Source organism: Fusarium musae, chromosome 5 (assembly GCF_019915245.1).
Source record: "Fusarium musae strain F31 chromosome 5, whole genome shotgun sequence".
Taxonomy (NCBI): Eukaryota; Fungi; Ascomycota; class Sordariomycetes; order Hypocreales; family Nectriaceae; genus Fusarium; species Fusarium musae.
This window is the reverse complement of record NC_058391.1, coordinates 1,089,526-1,106,970: the sequence shown is the minus strand read 5'-3', so window position 1 is coordinate 1,106,970 and position 17,445 is coordinate 1,089,526. Positions and strand designations below refer to the sequence as shown.

Sequence of the window (17,445 nt, the reverse complement as noted above, 5' to 3'; positions counted from 1 at the left end):
ATCGGTCTTATCCCACGTGCTTCTAAAGAAAGTCGAGATTAGGGTATACGATCTTGTTCATGACACCGATTGCGTCGCACTTATAGCCAGGAATGGCCTCAAATCCCCAGGAAGGGCAACCGATGCCCGGCGATAAGACCCTGCATGTCTGGTCGAAACCCATAGAGCAAAACGAAGCTACCACAGTCAACGGCGAGCATGGAGCGACACCGACGAATAATAGGCCAACTATTTCAGAAGCCGTTTCTATGATCAAGAAGGATGATTTTGCGAATGTTGCAAATACTCCTTGTGCTCGACAGGGCTTCATCACAGGAATAGCATCTGGTGCCGGTGTTGGAGGATTGAGGTTCGTCCTCAAAGGTGAGTGGACAATGTTGAACTCTTAGTTTAAGGCATAGTCTAAAATGAGTGAAGGAAACCCCGGTAGCGCTGCGAACTGGGCTGTTGGAATGTTTGTTCTTGGAAGTATGGCATCATACGAATGGTGCCAGTACCTACGCCGCGAGGAACGTCGACAAATGAAACGACACATTGAGGTAGTGTCAGAGAATAGGAGAGAGCAAGCAAGAAAGATCCAAGAGGCAAGGCGTGAGCACGACAAACTGGAGGCTGAAAAGAAGGCAGCAGGAAAGCCATGGTATAAGGTCTGGTGACCATCAGGCTGAGCACAGGCTTCTCCTATGTACTATTATTTGTGAAAGGGTGTGTATCTTATGGGTTGGGTATAGCTTGTAGATAACATCTCAAGCGCAAAAAAACAATCGTAGATGAAAAGAGCAAGTAGAAAGAAGTGCTTCCGTGAATTGGGCACCAAATCGTAGTAGTGCTATGATCTCTAAAGACCAGGGTATAGAGCGCCTTGATAAAGCCTTGGATGTACTCCGTATTTGCCAACGATCCCTTCAATTTTCACCAACCGTGAATTCGCATAGAAGAACCATCAAATTTCTTCCTGATTGATACGCCGCTTTCTCCGAGTCGCCAGAATAAAGAAACGCCAAAGTAATCGCAAAAAGAATCTATAGCCACAGCCAGCGTCCCAACAAGCGTTGGCGCCAAATACTAAGGTTATCCTGTAGGGATCGCAACGTTCGAAGCCTCCGTATCCGTGAATCTGACCTTTCGCGGCGGTGACTGCTCCTCTGATCGTCCGAGCTTGACTCCCGAACCACGACCGCGTCGCTGACTGCGTCGTGCTCGTGCCTCGCTCTCTTCTCGTTTGCGATACTCTGCCATCTGCTGCCTCCGTCTCATGGCGCGTGCATGCGCAAGAGCTGGTGTGGGTTTGAATCCAATACCGTTGATTCCAATACCGTCGTCATCCTCATCATCAGGGTCGTAGATGGTGATCTCATCTTCATGCCACGTCAGCGCAGCTCTGACAGGGTCGACAATCTGGGCCTCTTCTTCGTCTGAGTCCTCAAAAGGCCGCCGAGAAGGGCGCTTCATGCGGAGTGGCGGCGAGCCCGTTCTCTTTTTGACTCTCGATTTTGAGTCGGAAAGCCTGTTGATAGACGGGTATGCATGATGCAAGCTCCCATGGTTCTGCTTTTGTTGCCAGGGTTCTTCGTGCACGCGAGCTTTGAGAGGTTGCAGTGATTCTTCTGATGGTAGCACAGACTTTCCGTCAAGATCGACCACTTCTTGGACAGTTGGAGCTGTATCGACCTCGCTCATAATCTCATCGGGTTTCTGTCGCTTTCTCATCGACTTGTCCTCATCCATGAGATTATTACTGTCTTCATTGCTGACTGTTGCCCCGCCCCCACTTTCCAGTGCAAGGCCACGGAACTTGTGGGCAAGGACCCTTGATCGTGAGCTATCGCTGCCATCTTCTGTGTCTGCTTGAGTTGGGACAGAAGAAGGGTGAGAGGAAGACGATAGAGGGTCATGCACAAAGGTGAATTGTATAGGAGATGCCCAGGTTTCTTCTCCACGCTTGCGTTTCGGGGTGCTAGAGATGTTTGCTGACGCGGTGGCCATGGCCATAATTCATTGTTTGACAATTCAGGGCCAGGACGAGTCGAGCCGAGTCCAGAGCCGAGTAGATATTGTCGAAAGCAAAGTAGATAAATCGTTCTAGTCGTTGACGATGCCTTGTCGAGGTACGTTGAAGGGGGGATCAGTTAGTAGGGAGTTTGAGCTGAGTCGATGGCACCTGAACTATCGGTTTTGGTTGCGCAAGCACCACTTGCTACTTGTGACCTTCTGTCAGTACCTGACTTGCTTCACTAGTAATAAACTGTAAAAGGGAAGCGCGAGTGGCAGTGTGACTTGAGGGTATATTCCGATTGGACCTTTTAATCTGTGTTATGATGTCCGAAGAATAGTATTAGATTTCTATACTGCATGACTACAAAGCCAAGTAGGTAAGTATCAGGTTCGTAAGAGCCTCGTGATTAACCCGCAAATTCAGCGTCACATTCGGACTTTCGGGTCACGTTGGATCTGGTTGGGCCAGCATCATATCGTAGATCTGCCGCTGATCGCCAAGCCTCAGATGTTTAGAGCATGATGATAGAATCCTAGCATGGCCAACTTGCATGATAATGAAATATGAATATGTACAGTTGTTATATAGAAATTTGTACTATGTAAAGACCCTCTTACGCCAAAGCTATCTGATGCCGGATGCGGCGTCGTTTTACAGAGTATAATAGCCACTCCAAATCCATACCCCAACGTCATTGCTTCCCCATGTCAAACCACCCCAACACTCCTAATGCCAGATCTCAGACCACTGTGCCATTCCGGTGGCTTTTTTGTATAAAATCTGGCAACGCCATATTTTTTTCCCCGCTGATATTGTTACTCTTCGCTAAACCTGGAATGAAAATGAAATGCCCTAGAAGGAATGCTCGTCATGGAGATTCGTGACGAAGATAGGGTCATGACCAACCCGGTTGGTCTGCTGATAATTAAGCATAATACCGAGTATGCTGAGATTTATACATTATGGATGGCCTATACCAAGTTAGACGGCATGCCGAATACAGGCTTTGATATCCTCATTACTTACGCGGAGCATTTTTGCCCTAGCGCCAATGGTATCAATGCCCAATTGCTGTAAATCCTCGTCTTCTAGGCATGCAACTTGAGCTGGAGACATTCCCAACAAGCATCTTTCATACTTGTGCAACCTCAAAGCTCGAAGCCATTTGGCAGCCCATCGAGGATCTTGAGAGGTGTGTGGGAATACCGGCATGATCCATTTCGGCTTTACAGGAGGCTGAATGATGAGTTCCTCTTGTTGCCTCCATAATTCTCGCTTACGGTCTTTGAGTGCCTGGATCATGGGCTCAATCTCTCGCAGACTTGGTAGTTCTGCGATCGAGTGGAGGGCAGATGACCGTTCACTATCGTCCAATACTGAAAACCAAGTTCTGATTATTCCCATCTCGTCTCCAATCTTGCCGGTATCTCTTCCTGAGGAAGACCCATGATGGTGGAATGATAGTGAAGCAGAGCTTGAAGTTGGTGAGCCCGAGTATGAGCTCGATAGACTAGAAGAATACGAAGACATGATGCTGAAGGCGCGCTGTATATGGTCCGTAGTCTTTGAAAGATGTCAAATATCAGATGCAATAAGAAGAAACTAAAAGAAATATCAGAGGATATTCTGTCTTCAAATATTGCAGTTAACTTGTAGAGCGCTGACGAGGCTCTCGACAGTCTTGTTTGTATGTGGTGGATTGATCTGTGGCGTGGTCGATCTGACAGCGACCGGGGCCGCTTGGAAATAAATCACCTCAGGTCATAAGTTGGTTGGAGCTGGATTGAGCACGTATTTATTAAGGAACTCTCCCAGATGCCAAAAGGCCATCATTCTCGTCTCAGGCCGCCCTGACTCTTTCAACCAACGTTCGATCCCCTATGTCATCACGGATCCATTATGGGCCTTTCTGGTACGGCCCCTCGGCGATTTCGACCAACTCCCTCATGATAGTGGCAAGATATTGACAGAGATAAAGACCATACTTCTCTTTTCTCTCATTTGGGTATTATTTGGTGAGTGTCTATGGATTTAGGGTGGTGAGAGAAATATGAGCAAGTTATTTTTCCTTCTTGCTCCGCTACTGCCCGTACCTCAAATGCCGGCTGAGGCCTCATATCGTGACCCCTGTCGAGTACTACTTCACAAAGCTTTAGTACTCCGTATTGGTCTCGAACTCCTCCGTACTTGTGACTACCTTGGTTGGACAAGGCACAGCTACTTGAAACATGGTGCTTTGACATAACTATGAGACAATAGTCTTGTAAGTGGACAGCATAAGGAACGAGCTACTGGTAAGTGGTATGTAGGTCAACCTTGATGGCTCGGTGCGTTGGTGCACTCTATACCTAGTTAACGCCCTGGAGACTACCTTAGGCTATATATTATCGAGCACCTCTTGGCATAAAGAAGCCGCCAGGCCTTGAATCATTATAAAAAACTAAGCAAGCTGAAGATTATGATAAACTTCTCGCGCGATATTATACACATGTCCAAAGTTTTATGTCACCTTCTAGATGTACAGGATCCTTGCCAACATGCCACCCTATAGCCTCACACCTGGAGATGGTCGGAATAACCAGTATGCATTCCTCGAGCTAGGTTGTATTATAGATAAAGTCTCGAGCTGGGTTCTTTGAGTTCTAACTACTTGCGTATAAATATTCCCATTACCGCTATTGAAAGAAACCAGTGATACTATAAATGAGTGATCAAGGCCACCCGCAAATAGTGTAATGGGTGCTCAGTGGTACACCAACAGCTTAAAATTGTGATACCGCTTCCTCACCACAGGCTACTTTAATCAGTAGGAAGCCTCTACAAGATATTCACAGCAAATGCTTTCCCAAAAATATCGAGACACTCCCTGTGGATCTATAATGATCGAGGTAATTCGATCTCAAAAGGGCTTTTACGGGTATCACTAGTAAAAAGACTTGTCATGTAAAGCGTCCATTGTATATATCAGCTCTGTCCCATACTTTAGGCACATATTCAGCCGCAGCAAACAGTTGTCTCCTCAATCCCCTTAGCCTTGTCCTCAGGCGCTGTCAAATCTTCGACATTGATCCTTACAACGAGCCAGTCACAAAAGAACTTGCCCAGGCCAGCACCAATAAAGATGCTAATAATAACATAGCCGTTGAAGTACATGGCCAAGAGCATAATGATGTAGGCTCCCGCAAAAGTAGTAGCGTGGATGAATGCGCGGATGAACTGCTGCAGAGGTGAGGCTCGATATGTAAGGGTTTGACTTGTGGGAACGACGGCTCCCGTGCAACCCGCGGCGGCGAGAGCAACGCTGTGAGTAGTGGCTTGCCGCTGGAAGCCACGCTGAAGAAGGGCATCGTATTCCTTGCCCATGCGCCGGAAGAACTCGACGAGAATAACGAGGAGGATAACGCCGATACAGGTTGCAGCCATCATACCCTGGTTCTTGATTTGCCATGATGAGGCCAGGAAGCACGCATCGACTGTGTTCCAATTCCACAACATCTGAGGTTATTAGTCAAGGACAAATTGGTATCTCCTGGTAGTAAATCTTACGTCGACCTTACAGGCAGCACCGCTACCGCCCATTCCTCCATGATCCATGATGAGTTGTTAGGTTGGTATTTTCGCTCGAGTTGAACAGTGGTGCTTGGATGATTTAATCGATGATGGACAGTGAATCTAACTTGAACCGAACCAAGACTGTCTTGTTTGAACCAGAAAGTGGCTGGATGGGGAGATAAGTATCTCTAAGACGAATGAATATCAAGGAGTTGAGGCTCCACTGAGAAAGATTGAGCTGTTTCCAAGACTTGTAAGACTGCCGGAGAATTAAGAAGCGACATGCAAGAGCAGAATAGGGTCAAGATTTAAGGTTATGCCGAAGGATGAGGGGGATATTAATAACGCGATATTCTTCCATCACTGATTCGATCCCTGATCATACTGTAAAACCCAAATCTAGGGCTGGAAAGCTTCATCTTCCGTCCACATCCCAAGGTTTGCCAAGCTTCGGTGGATTCCCGGACGTCGAGACGGCCCCACTAACGTGCTCATTCCTGCTCAACTCCTCTTGAATAGCCTCTCTCGCTTGTCTCAGCTTCGTATGTTTCTTTCTATCTCAGGGTATCATTTCTTCCTCAGGGTCCTTCCGGCCAATCTCCAAGAGGGCGTTTTGAGCAAGTAATCAGGAAACAATTCCCCGATATGGCCTGGCTCCCGGCGCCAAGTAGACCTTATTATCACTTCGTACCCGATTATCTCGTAGACCTCAAACATGCTCGTACTAGGTCGTCAAGACCGTGGCGGCGGTTGAATATTCAGTGGAGACTCGGCCGATGGGTCGATTCTTATTTGTATCTAATGGTGTCACGTCTTTTATCATTCTACTCCAATCTTGATACTCAACAGTCGTCTCTTCGCATGGTTTGTGATATATGAGATAGCTACAGATTACCCATCCGTTGTTGATCTGTTGTCCTGCCATTCTAGGAGAGCATCAATTGCCCTTCACATATTTTCCCCTTTTCATAGAACAGCAGGACCACTACGCCCTTCACGATGGTGTCTCTCAACCAGCTGGATGTTCGCCACATCCAAAACATGAGCGAAGCCAAAACCCTGGAACCTCACTGGGGATATGTTGATCGCGCTCTCCCTTGCACAAACGATAAGGGATCTTGCGAGTATCTCGATCTGGTCTACCATGCCCACGATCTAGGCATGCTCTACTCTGGAATCCTTTGGGCTACTATTCTCGCTGTCTTCTTCCTTTGGGCTATTTTGCGACATGTCGGCAAACCCTCATCTCCGGCTATCACTTCTGGAGCGAACCCAAAAGCAGGCTTCGCTAGGGTCCGCAGCAGTCTCAGCTCGTTTACACGGCAATATCTCCTTCCAGATGCCTGCCGGACTATCTTTGGCCGTACCACTCGCTTTCAAGTTGCTGTCATGCTGTCCCTCGTGGGATATCTCACTGTTTGGAGCTTTGTCGGTATGACCTATCAGAAATGGGTCACTCCCGTCAAAGACATGCCTGGAGTCTACAACACTCGCACTACTCTTGGCCCTTGGTCTGACCGAATTGGTATTCTCGCATATGCTCTGACTCCCCTGTCTGTCCTCTTGGCCAGCAGAGAATCTGTCCTTTCTCTTATCACAGGAGTACCTTACCAGAGCTTCATCTTCCTTCATCGCTGGCTGGGCTATATCATTTTCCTTCAGAGTTCCCTTCACACAATTGCCTGGTCTATTGTTGAGGTCCGTCTATACCAGCCTCAACCTAAGGTGGCTGCCGAGTGGATTGTCCAGGAATACATAATCTGGGGCGTCGTTGCCATGATTCTGTTACTCCTTATGTTCATCGGAAGCACCCCTTGGGGAATTCGCGCAACAGGATACGAGTTCTTCCGCAAGTCTCACTACGTCCTCGCCATGGTCTATATTGGTGCCTGCTGGGGTCATTGGAAGCAGCTCAAGTGCTTCTTGCTTCCATCACTCCTGTTCTGGTTCGCTGACCGTGGATTCCGACTGCTTCGTACCGCTTATCTGCATTACCACCATCTCCCCTCGGGTAAGATGGGGTTTCAAGCTGCTCAAGCTGTTATTACTAGGTTTCCCGACGCCGAACATGGAGACATCCTTCGATTCGACCTCGAAAACGACCAGGACCCCTGGAAGATCGGACAGCACTACTTCCTCTGTTTTACTGAGAGCAGCATCTGGCAATCACATCCCTTCACCCCGCTAAATGCTCCTGTCGTTGAGAAGGGTGTCGTGAAGCACTCGTATATCATGCGCGCTAAGGGTGGTGAAACTAAGAAGATGGCTGAGCTGGCTGCTAAGAAGCTCACGACCTCCGAGAAAGCCACCACTTCTGTCATTCTCACTGGCGCCTATGGTGAGACCACGATGGACCACGTTGCACCTGACACCAACATTGTCTGTGTTGCTGGTGGCACTGGCATCGCCTATGTACTCCCTGTCCTCCTTGATCTCGCACGATCACCCATTTCCCGAGACCGCAAGATTGAGCTCATATGGGCCATTCGCCATGCCGCTGACGCTCAATGGGTTCAGGAGGAGATGGATCTTCTACAGCAGGCCCGAAAGGCTCTCAATCTCAAGATCCGCGTCTACGCTACACGAGACTCCAACAGCAGTTCCAGGCTGCAGGTCAGTGACGAGAAGGATGTCACAGATGCTACCAGACAACTCGGTTCATCATCATCGTCAGACGGGATAGAAGAAGGCTGTGCATGCGGCAACGATGTCCCCGTTGCTAAAATCGGAAACGGTATTGTCGACGAGGACCGACACCCTAACCTAACCAAGCTCATCAACGACTTTGTGACTAACACCATTACTGGCCCCACGACAGTCTTTGCCAGTGGTCCCGGTGGAATGATCAGTGATCTTCGCACGATTGTGGCTGGGTGCAACTCAGGAAATAAGGTCTGGAGTGGCAATGGGCGATTTGATGTTAAGCTGGTTTGTGACGATCGTCTAGAATGGTAGGGTGTCTGCGCAAGACCAGGATGAACCATTGTGTGGAATTGTGTGATTTGCAACTTTAAGATACCACTCTAGGGACTTTGCATTTAGATGGCGTTTTCGGGGCTACAAACGAACGGGTTAATTGAATAGTTTGTGTATACAGTGCTGGTAAATACATGCTATTCATGAGGAGCCTAATGCTCAGGGATTTATCTATGCCTTATAGACAACCTCTTGTGGCATTTGGACATGATTCTAGTCTCTGAACACATGTGAATGATTACACCATAATCGGTGGTCGTGGAACACAATGGCCCGAGCCTACCGTGATCATGCCTAAGCTTCACAAGCAGCATTTAGCTCCTTCACAACATTACCATTACACCTGTTGAAACGTGGATGGACACATGTGAGTACTTTTAGTATGCAGGTGATTGGGTACAGCGCACAGTTCAAGCCTCATAAAAATATGCAGTGTAGTAGGTACTGCGCAAACAACGGAATACTGTACCAAGTTATCGCTTACAACCGCACCAGTCACTACGTGATATTGATGGGGCACCCATGACGCACCCCGCACTCAAGTCACCACACACTCGGTCAAGCTGGCCCGAACACCGCCCGTCATCATGTTGAAGGATTCTGGTTGTTCCATATTTGCCATGAAAAGACCCCGCGGCTCATGGCCCCATTCCCATTGGCAGTTTAGCCTGAAGTGTCATGATGGGTCCTACAGCTACATATCCTATTTATCCCTATATGGAGTCTGCTGCTGTGTGCAGACACTACGAAATAGATAAACCTGGCCGCACCTCAATCCAGTGCATAATCATTTTGTTGTTTACCTGTACTTTCTGTTCTATGCTAGGTTTGTTGGTGTAACATAAATACCCCTCAACCCTCATATAGCCATTCTCAACGATACTCGTATTCAAGCATATATCAAAAGGTTTAGTGAGATCATCCATCATGGCTGACGCTCCTATTTCTTTCCTGCCTCTTGGTGCCATCATCCAGTCCCTTGTCGTCAACGGCATCAACATCGTCCAGGGCTTCCCCACGCAAGAGGACTATGAGAAACACAACTCCCCTTACTTTGGCGTGACAGTTGGTCGTGTCGCCAACCGAATTAAGGGTGCTCGCATTGACAGCCTCAATGGTAAGGAAGTTACTCTCGCCGCCAATGATGGACAGAACCATCTTCATGGCGGTAAGATTGGCTGGAGCAGCCGCATCTGGGACGGCCCCAAGCCTGTTGGAACTCGCCAAGTCCCAGGCGTAGAGGGACTGGAGGGTGGGGAGAGCGTTGCCTTTACACTTACCAGTGAGGATGGCGACGAGGGATACCCTGGCACCGTCGAAGTCACTGTGACTTACACAACCGGTACACAAAACGTCGATGGCAAGGAAGTCATCATTCTTGCCATGGAATACGAAGCAAAACTCGTTGGTGGCGCTGATGAGACCGTCATCAACATGACCAACCACTCCTACTTCAACCCCAGCAGAAAGGAGACTATTGCCGGTACAGAGATCACCCTGCCTACAGCCGACTACCTGGCTGTTGGTAGCGATCTCATCCCCACAGGCAAAATTGAGCCTTTCCCCGGTGTCACCGCCAACAAGACCTTCACACTGGGCCCCCAGGAACCCAATATCGACCATTGCTTCGTCTTAAACACAGACCCTTCCTCTGTGCCCCTGGACACCCGCAACCAGTCCCTCAACCTCAATGTCAAGGCCCACCACTCCGGCTCCGGCGTGAACCTCGAGGTTTATAGCACTGAGCCTACCTTCCAGATCTACACCGGTGCCGGCATTGACGTGCCCGCCGTCAACGGTCTGCCTGCTCGTGGTGCTCGTGCCGGTTTCTGTTGTGAGCCTGCTCGCTATGTTAACGCCGCCAATGTACCTGAGTGGAAGAACCAGGTCTTGCTCAAGAAGGGCGACACATATGGTGCCAGAACCGTATACAAGGCGTGGGCCGATTGAATTGGATCACAAAAATGAAAAGAGAAACTGCTAAATAGAGGCTGTTTTTAACGCCTAACTACCATAAGACAATTGGAAAGAAAAACCAGATAACTGCTGTTCCCAGACACCGTTTTGTACAAAGTTTCTCGTGATGCATCCTGATAAATTACACACCGTCAGCATAGACAGGTGAATCATAAGCATAGAATGCCCGTAGGCCTTAATCAGAATCACTGTCATCGTCGCCTAGGAACGCCAAATCCGCCCTTGCTCTCTTGCGTCTCGCAGCATACGTTTCTTCTTCGTCCTCTTCGTCATCATTATTCTCGTTGCCATCGTTTTCTTCGGCGCCACTACCGCCACTTTCAACGACCTTGGCACCCTTGCTCTTGCTGCGGCTTGCACGACCACGCCCCTCTATACCCCAGAGAGCACTCATCTCCTGCGCAGATTCAACCTCGGCTAGAAGCTCTCGCCTCTCTTTGATTTCGCGAGCCTTCGCTTCCGAGAAGCGGCCGTCCATTCCGATATCAGTGAGCATCTTCCTTAGGTGTCGAATCTTTGCTTTGGCATCATCGCCGTATTTCTTCAGCTCGTTGTGCCAAAGCTTTCTAACACCACACTTCGTAAGCTGGCCCTGCAGTCGCTTAATTTCCTCGGTGTTAGGGTCGTCAGATGTAGTGACTTTCTTTGCGGCAACCTTGGTACCCTTTACTGACTTGCTGCCTGGCTCTTTCTTTTCCTTCCTCTTGCGTTTCGGCTTTACTGGCTCATCGATGACATCGGAATATTCTTCTTCCTCGTCAACGACTGGCTTGTTCTCATCTTCTTTGGAGCCTTCCTCTCCATCTTCTGAGTTCTGTGGTTTTGTTGAACTTGTTACCTTTTCACTTTCGAGGTCTCTATTTTCAGCCTCATCATCATTATCTCCTGACACTTCATGTTCAGATTTCATCACTTCCTCTTCTTCCTCTTCTTCAAGCTCAACGGCTTTAGACTTGTGCTTTGGTTCCGTTTTCTTTGGTGCTGTTTTCGTTGGCGCCGCTCGCCTTCGCTTCTTCTGCGGTTTCTCCTCCTCGCTGAGATCGCTCAGTTCGCTCAGTTCGCTGGATACGCTGGGCTTAGATTCAAGGTCAGATTCAACATCAGACTCGTCCTTCTTGTTTGCCTTTTTTGATTTTGGTTTTGGTCTGGGCTTCGTGACACGTTTCTGGCGCTTGGACTTTGGCGCAGGAGATTCAGCATCGGGAGAGGAGCGCTTCACGCCAGTTTTATCTTCTCCATCTGAGTCTGCATTTCTATTGCTGTCTGGAAACCATCCATCCATAAGTTTCTCCTAAAACCTGTGTGAGTTTATGATGTAGACGTCGTTCATGAGCCAAGCATACCACTCTCTCCTTGATCAGACTTTTGCTTTTTTGCTTCCACTCCGCACTTGAGAAAAATCCGTCATCAAGGCTGAGATTCTCCTCGGTTTGTTTGCGAACCTTGTTCACAGTAGTTTCGTCTGGTGTAGCTTGATAGACTTGATAAGTGGCATCGAGGAGCGCCTGCTCGATTTCATCTTCTAAGGGCGCCATACTCAAGTTTAACATAGTATTGCTTCAAAACGATAAATGAACCTTTGTCGGGGTTGCTTGAATAAGAATGATTTGATGGTTCATACATTTCACGATGAGTAGTCGAGTGTTCGGGTTGAGTCGCGTTCAGACGCGCCAGGCTTAGAGTGAGCTAGGACGTTTATTGTGGAGACTTTTGTTTGGCGGGGGAGAGCTTTGACCAATGACAGCTGCTTGCGGTCCTGAAGAGCCATCGTTAGGTACCTAGTTGAGGTTGTTACATTAATGAACACAATAGAATTGGCAATGTTTCTCCATTTTTCGAGGAAACAAGACTCAGTATCGATATGCTCATACAGTGGCTTGTATTATCAAGGTGTCTGAAATGGACATATATAAAGACTGTTCTGTCTTGACTGGACACTTAACCTTTTACCTGTCCGGTGGAGTGGCTTTTAGGTGTAGCTTGGCGTCTTTAAATCCGGGGACAACCTAAGGTAAGTATTTCCTCTTACGTAGATTTCTTTATACTTCAAATATCTTACATCATTAACCACCATCAGTTCAAAATGTCAGCTTCATTAGCTCCAGAGTGCAACGAGGTTAAAGAGTAAGTTCCTCACATATGATAGATAAGAGCCCCATCTCATACAGAACCCTAGGCGGTATGATACGTGTTTCTTAAAATGGTACAGCGAAAGTATGTATCTCGATCTCGACTGTGACACTGAGCTGAACATATGCAGAGTACCTTCGAGGCCAAGAAAAGGACAACAAGGAATGTGCAGACATGTTTAAAGAATACCAAACTTGTCTTAAGGTACTCTTCTTCTAAAGGTTACAGACTTCCTGTTGCTCACTTACCACAGGTTGCTCTAAAGGATCGCGGTGTGGATAAATTAGTGGAAGAGGCCCGGGAAGAAAACAAAGAGAACGATCTAAAACACCTTGGACCAAGAAGTATGATATGTTCCTGCTTCCCATGCCCTCTAACCTACTGATATTGCTTTTAGAATAACGTGTATCGTGTGCTACAGAACACGGCGTCCCGGATGAAGAAAATATGATTGTTCGGACCTCAGGTGCTTAAGAGCTCCGGATCCCTGATGCATATACTCTCTCTACTCGACTCCCATATAATTTTTGCTACCTTGCAATTCCTCCTCCCCGTCCGTTCCATATTATGCTTCTATCGTTTTTGCCTACCATCGTCATCGTCTTGAAGGATGCGGAATCAGGCCGCTCACACGTGATTTTAATTGATTGGGTGACCCACTGTTACTGTAGTCCATTCAATGTTGCTCTTCAGGGACAGAACAACGTGCAATCAGAACCAATCAACTCGATCTCTTCCATTGAGTTGCCAATGCCCTCTTAACCTACATCCTATTTCCCTTTGTTAGTTCTGACGCTCATAGCCAAACGTCCTCGTCGTTATTCAGGACTATCGACTTTGCGAACCTCCGGTCAACATTCGCTTCGTCCCACCAGCAAACCCACTACCGACAGCTTGGCATAGACTCTACTCCGTATATCTTCTAACCTTTTACCGGCGGACGGCATGTACTGCCACGAGGAATAGCGCTTCTATGCACCCCTTTTCTATTCTGACGCTCGGCATTTTCGTCGCTGGTTACATTACTGCCCGTTGGGATCTCGTCACTCGTCTCTATGAGCTTGCCATCTTCGCTTGGGAAAACGGTGTTGTCGTGAGTCCATGCCCCTCCTTCTTGCGCAACCTTCTACAGGGCTAACCTATAACTGCAAAGACACGCGCAGCGAAAGCCTTTGCTGCACTTTCCGTCCTCTTTCTCTCCATTTTCGCCCCGACCGTCTTCCTAGCCAGAAAAGAAACGAATCTGGTACGCCGATTGCAACATCCGAAGCCGCTGACAATGGCTAACAAGAACTGTTCAGCATCCAAGAAGAACGGGAACTGGTGTCTCTGCGCGGGAACAACTCAGAAGACGTGGTTCATTTTAAGAGACACGTCCCAGGTGACATAGTTGCTTGTCATGGTAGAGCATGATGGGCTGATGAGAGTGTTCTGGCCGACGGACATTCGCAAGTCTGATCGCCCTGGTGTCGTGGTGGGATGGCGCAATTCCATATTGGATGTGTTTGTTGTAACCATCCTCGAAGATGTAGATGTTTGTTTGGTGTATTGCAATACAATAGCAGGGGTATGCTAATTGTTCTCAGGCACGAAACACCGAATTTCATCTCAAAGCCGGCACTTTGTTCCGCAGCGAGCTTCACCCTACTAACCAGATCACCGATATGTGTGGCCATAGCTCAATGCATGTCCTTGGCCTCTCGAATGCCATCGATGCAGCCGCCGCAGACCCTTCTTGGTTCTGTGCTACGACCAGCTCAAATCCAAGGCAACCAAAGATTACATGCGCGAAGGCCGTCAGCGTACAACTTATTCTGTATGATCGACCTCAGCCCCAGGGGATGCAATACGTTTCGCTGAATCCGATTGCACTAGCGCTTGGTCATGATGGTTCCTTGTTAGGCGACATAACAGTGTCGGAAGGGGAGCAAGAGACTCGAGAGCGCCAAAAGAAAGAAGAGAATCGCAAATTGGTTGAGAAGCTCAAACAGCACACCATTTTCAAACGAGTTCCTTCAGCACGCGACAGGGCCCTGCCCAAAATCATCAATCAGATAAACTGGTCTTGGGAGCTGGAGAAGACGTTGCAGAAAAATGTGGGACGGCTGGGAACAAGACCACGCCGAAGCCTTAGTGTGTCTGAAAGGGTGGTTGAGACAGCATCGACTATGCGAAATTATGTCATCCTTCAGTTGTGGACATGGTTTACTCTCTACCTTTTCCCTACTATACGCAAGACCTTTGTCCTTGTTCTCATGGGCCACCGCGTTGTAGCAGAGATGCTGCTCTTGCTGCTTGAATTTCGAGCCAAGCCTGGTTATGCGGCCCTGAAAGATATATCGGCTACAGCACAACAAGTTGAGATACGACTACAACAGTTTTGCTATTGGCCGATGCAGTATATGAAATTGCGACAACGGAAAAACAACTGGGCTAGTGTCACGACTAGCCATCCTGATTATATCCGTTTCTACAACAGTTTATGGCTTGTTGCCAACGATGTCATCATCGGAATCGCCCTAGGTTCATATATTATTGAGAATGCAGACTGGGTTGCTGAGCAAATCGGGGATCTACTCCAGACCTACACGGTAGACGCACTTCAAAGCAGCATATCATGGCTCATGGGCTGGCCGGCTGGCCTCAAACTCAATGGTGAACTGGCAGCTTTCTTAGGAGACTTATTCCTTTGGGTCATTGATTACTGGTCTAGTGAGTCTTGTGAACCTTCTCAAGAATACATACCCTTTCTAACTTAGATATAGGTTGTATCGAAACTCTAACACCAGCATTGCCCCAGATGGTGTGGTTCATAGGGTTCTCCTCCTTTGCTGGAGCTAGCATGCCGATTGCCATGTTCTCTGATATGCTTTCCACCCTGACCATTCACATCTACTCGTTCTACCTTGCATCAGGACGTATATACCATTGGCAGCTCACCATTCTCCAGTCACTGTTTCATCTTTTCCGCGGCAAGAAACACAACGTTCTTCGCAACCGTATCGATTCTTGCGACTACGATTTAGATCAACTCCTTGTTGGCACCATCCTCTTTACGCTACTCTTCTTCCTCTTGCCAACAGTCGCTGTCTTCTATCTCAACTTTGCCATCGCAAGGATGGCGATTATCTCTTTAAAGGCTGGCTTTGATACCCTTCTTTCATGTCTAAACCACTTTCCTTTATTTGCACTTATGTTGAGAATAAAAGATCCGAGGAGGCTTCCAGGTGGTATACGATTTGAGCTCCGAGATAGCCATGACTATAGGCACGACAAAGCAAATAATGCTGATGGACTGCCGCCTACGTCTGTTATCTACCTCAAGGTGTGTAGTTCCCGATTACTCGTATGCAACATAGCACACTCACACCATTCTTAGTCGATTCCTCTGACATTTCGGATCATGTTCAACCAATACTTCCAGATGGCAAATCGCATCCGAAAGCACTACCTGTCACCAAAAGTTTTCTTCTGCTTGCTGACGGGCAAGTTCGTGCCGCCAATTAATCGCAAGAACTTGTATAGTCTACAATACAGCATGTTGCCCGCTCGTCGGGCGACCATCTGGGAGATGTGGAGAGCGTTGAACACAGAGACCAGACCAGCAAAGCGGGTGTCGCTGCCTTATATCCCACCATTGTCCAATGCAGGTAGAAGAACCTCAGCGAATAATGGACGGGCTAGATGAGTGGCAAACATGAGAATTGCTTGAGTAGTAATGAACAATAGCTAGAAGTATCAATGAATTCTGTATAGATCGCTGTGAAAGCGAATAGTTCTGCTCGATGGAAAATGGTGTAACCCAAGACTACGTCTCGATCGATGCACAATTACCAGATCTGGCCGTCTCTCAGTTGATTGTCAGAAGCCTCTGCGGGCGTCTATCCTGACTCGTATTGTGCGAGTAATTTGTTGATCGTCATGAATTACAAGTGTTGGTCAGGCTCAGGCTAATGCCAAACGCACTCGTCACAATGTATGTAAATCGGCTATGCAGTTCGGTTGCAATTGCTTCCATCCTCAAATCTTACACACATGAAATATGACGGGAACTTTCATTCTTCCAACCCCACCTCCCCGGATTCACGGCCCTCTTGGTCCTGCATCACCCATGGGTTACTTCAGTTGGTACAGGTACAGCCCATACGACTTATCTTTCATGCTGTACCTGCTTGCTTTTGTGTCTATGTCTGTCTGTTTACCTAAGCAAGTTGGGCTGGAATCAGGATGGCTAACCTTAGGTAACTAGGTAGGTACACAATGTTTCATGGATTGACTTGGGTGATTACAGTAGAGACCTTTCAGCTCAAATTCTAACTTTCAGAAGTGGTTACCCAATGATGTAACATTCTCCAATATTCAACACCACTATTGTTCCCCACGCTGCATGGCGTTGAACTAAGACAAGCTCAATGACCCCCAGACCCCTAAAAACGCCAACCTTGTTTTCTCCTCGGCGGAGACCAGAAGAAGTTAACAAGTTGTTATGGCATTCGAAGGCTGTGTCCGAAAATGTCTGTGCAAACTAGCAATGACGACAAGCTTGCCGATGGTTGGTTGCCAGTGTGACTTACAGGACACCAATAGAAGTGTCTAACGAAGCCATTGTCAGTATCTTCAAGGGTCCTTCTAAAGTCTTGATCGTAGGCTTCTCGAATTCCTGTTCGGTCCACTCTACCAAATGGACTATACGACGATGTGCTCTCATTCTCCATCTTCTTTTGCAACTTGAAGAAGAATAGGCATTGACCCACCATTCCTAGGTATTCAAAGGGTCTAGAACCCTCTCCAAGTCTCCCCGCCGTACTTTTATC

General features: G+C 47.8%; 7 protein-coding genes across 7 annotated transcripts; 4 read left to right on the top strand and 3 right to left on the bottom strand.

Annotated features, from left to right (window-relative positions):
• Nucleotides 1-92: 92 nt before the first annotated feature.
• Nucleotides 93-656, top strand: J7337_006731 (uncharacterized protein; the record flags this gene model as incomplete). The annotated part of the gene is made up of 2 exons (XM_044824391.1): nt 93-363; nt 418-656. The coding sequence occupies 2 exons, from the start codon at nt 93-95 to the stop codon at nt 654-656; spliced, it is 510 nt and encodes a 169-aa protein (XP_044680048.1).
• A 415-nt stretch (nt 657-1,071) lies between these two features.
• On the bottom strand, nt 1,072-1,992 carry J7337_006730 (uncharacterized protein; the record flags this gene model as incomplete). Its single annotated transcript, XM_044824390.1, has 1 exon — nt 1,072-1,992. The coding sequence occupies one exon, from the start codon at nt 1,990-1,992 to the stop codon at nt 1,072-1,074; it is 921 nt and encodes a 306-aa protein (XP_044680047.1).
• Nucleotides 1,993-4,990: 2,998 nt separating this feature from the next.
• J7337_006729 (uncharacterized protein) lies at nt 4,991-5,590 on the bottom strand (the record flags this gene model as incomplete). The annotated part of the gene is made up of 2 exons (XM_044824389.1): nt 4,991-5,491; nt 5,543-5,590. The coding sequence occupies 2 exons, from the start codon at nt 5,588-5,590 to the stop codon at nt 4,991-4,993; spliced, it is 549 nt and encodes a 182-aa protein (XP_044680046.1).
• Nucleotides 5,591-6,547: 957 nt separating this feature from the next.
• Nucleotides 6,548-8,503, top strand: J7337_006728 (uncharacterized protein; the record flags this gene model as incomplete). Its single annotated transcript, XM_044824388.1, has 1 exon — nt 6,548-8,503. The coding sequence occupies one exon, from the start codon at nt 6,548-6,550 to the stop codon at nt 8,501-8,503; it is 1,956 nt and encodes a 651-aa protein (XP_044680045.1).
• A 948-nt stretch (nt 8,504-9,451) lies between these two features.
• On the top strand, nt 9,452-10,474 carry J7337_006727 (uncharacterized protein; the record flags this gene model as incomplete). The annotated part of the gene is made up of 1 exon (XM_044824387.1): nt 9,452-10,474. One exon carries the CDS (start codon nt 9,452-9,454, stop codon nt 10,472-10,474), a length of 1,023 nt encoding a protein of 340 aa, XP_044680044.1.
• A 202-nt stretch (nt 10,475-10,676) lies between these two features.
• Nucleotides 10,677-12,036, bottom strand: J7337_006726 (uncharacterized protein; the record flags this gene model as incomplete). Its single annotated transcript, XM_044824386.1, has 2 exons — nt 10,677-11,792; nt 11,845-12,036. 2 exons carry the CDS (start codon nt 12,034-12,036, stop codon nt 10,677-10,679), a joined length of 1,308 nt encoding a protein of 435 aa, XP_044680043.1.
• Nucleotides 12,037-14,030: 1,994 nt separating this feature from the next.
• Nucleotides 14,031-16,319, top strand: J7337_006725 (uncharacterized protein; the record flags this gene model as incomplete). The annotated part of the gene is made up of 4 exons (XM_044824385.1): nt 14,031-14,105; nt 14,218-15,343; nt 15,397-15,956; nt 16,011-16,319. The coding sequence occupies 4 exons, from the start codon at nt 14,031-14,033 to the stop codon at nt 16,317-16,319; spliced, it is 2,070 nt and encodes a 689-aa protein (XP_044680042.1).
• Nucleotides 16,320-17,445: the final 1,126 nt, after the last annotated feature.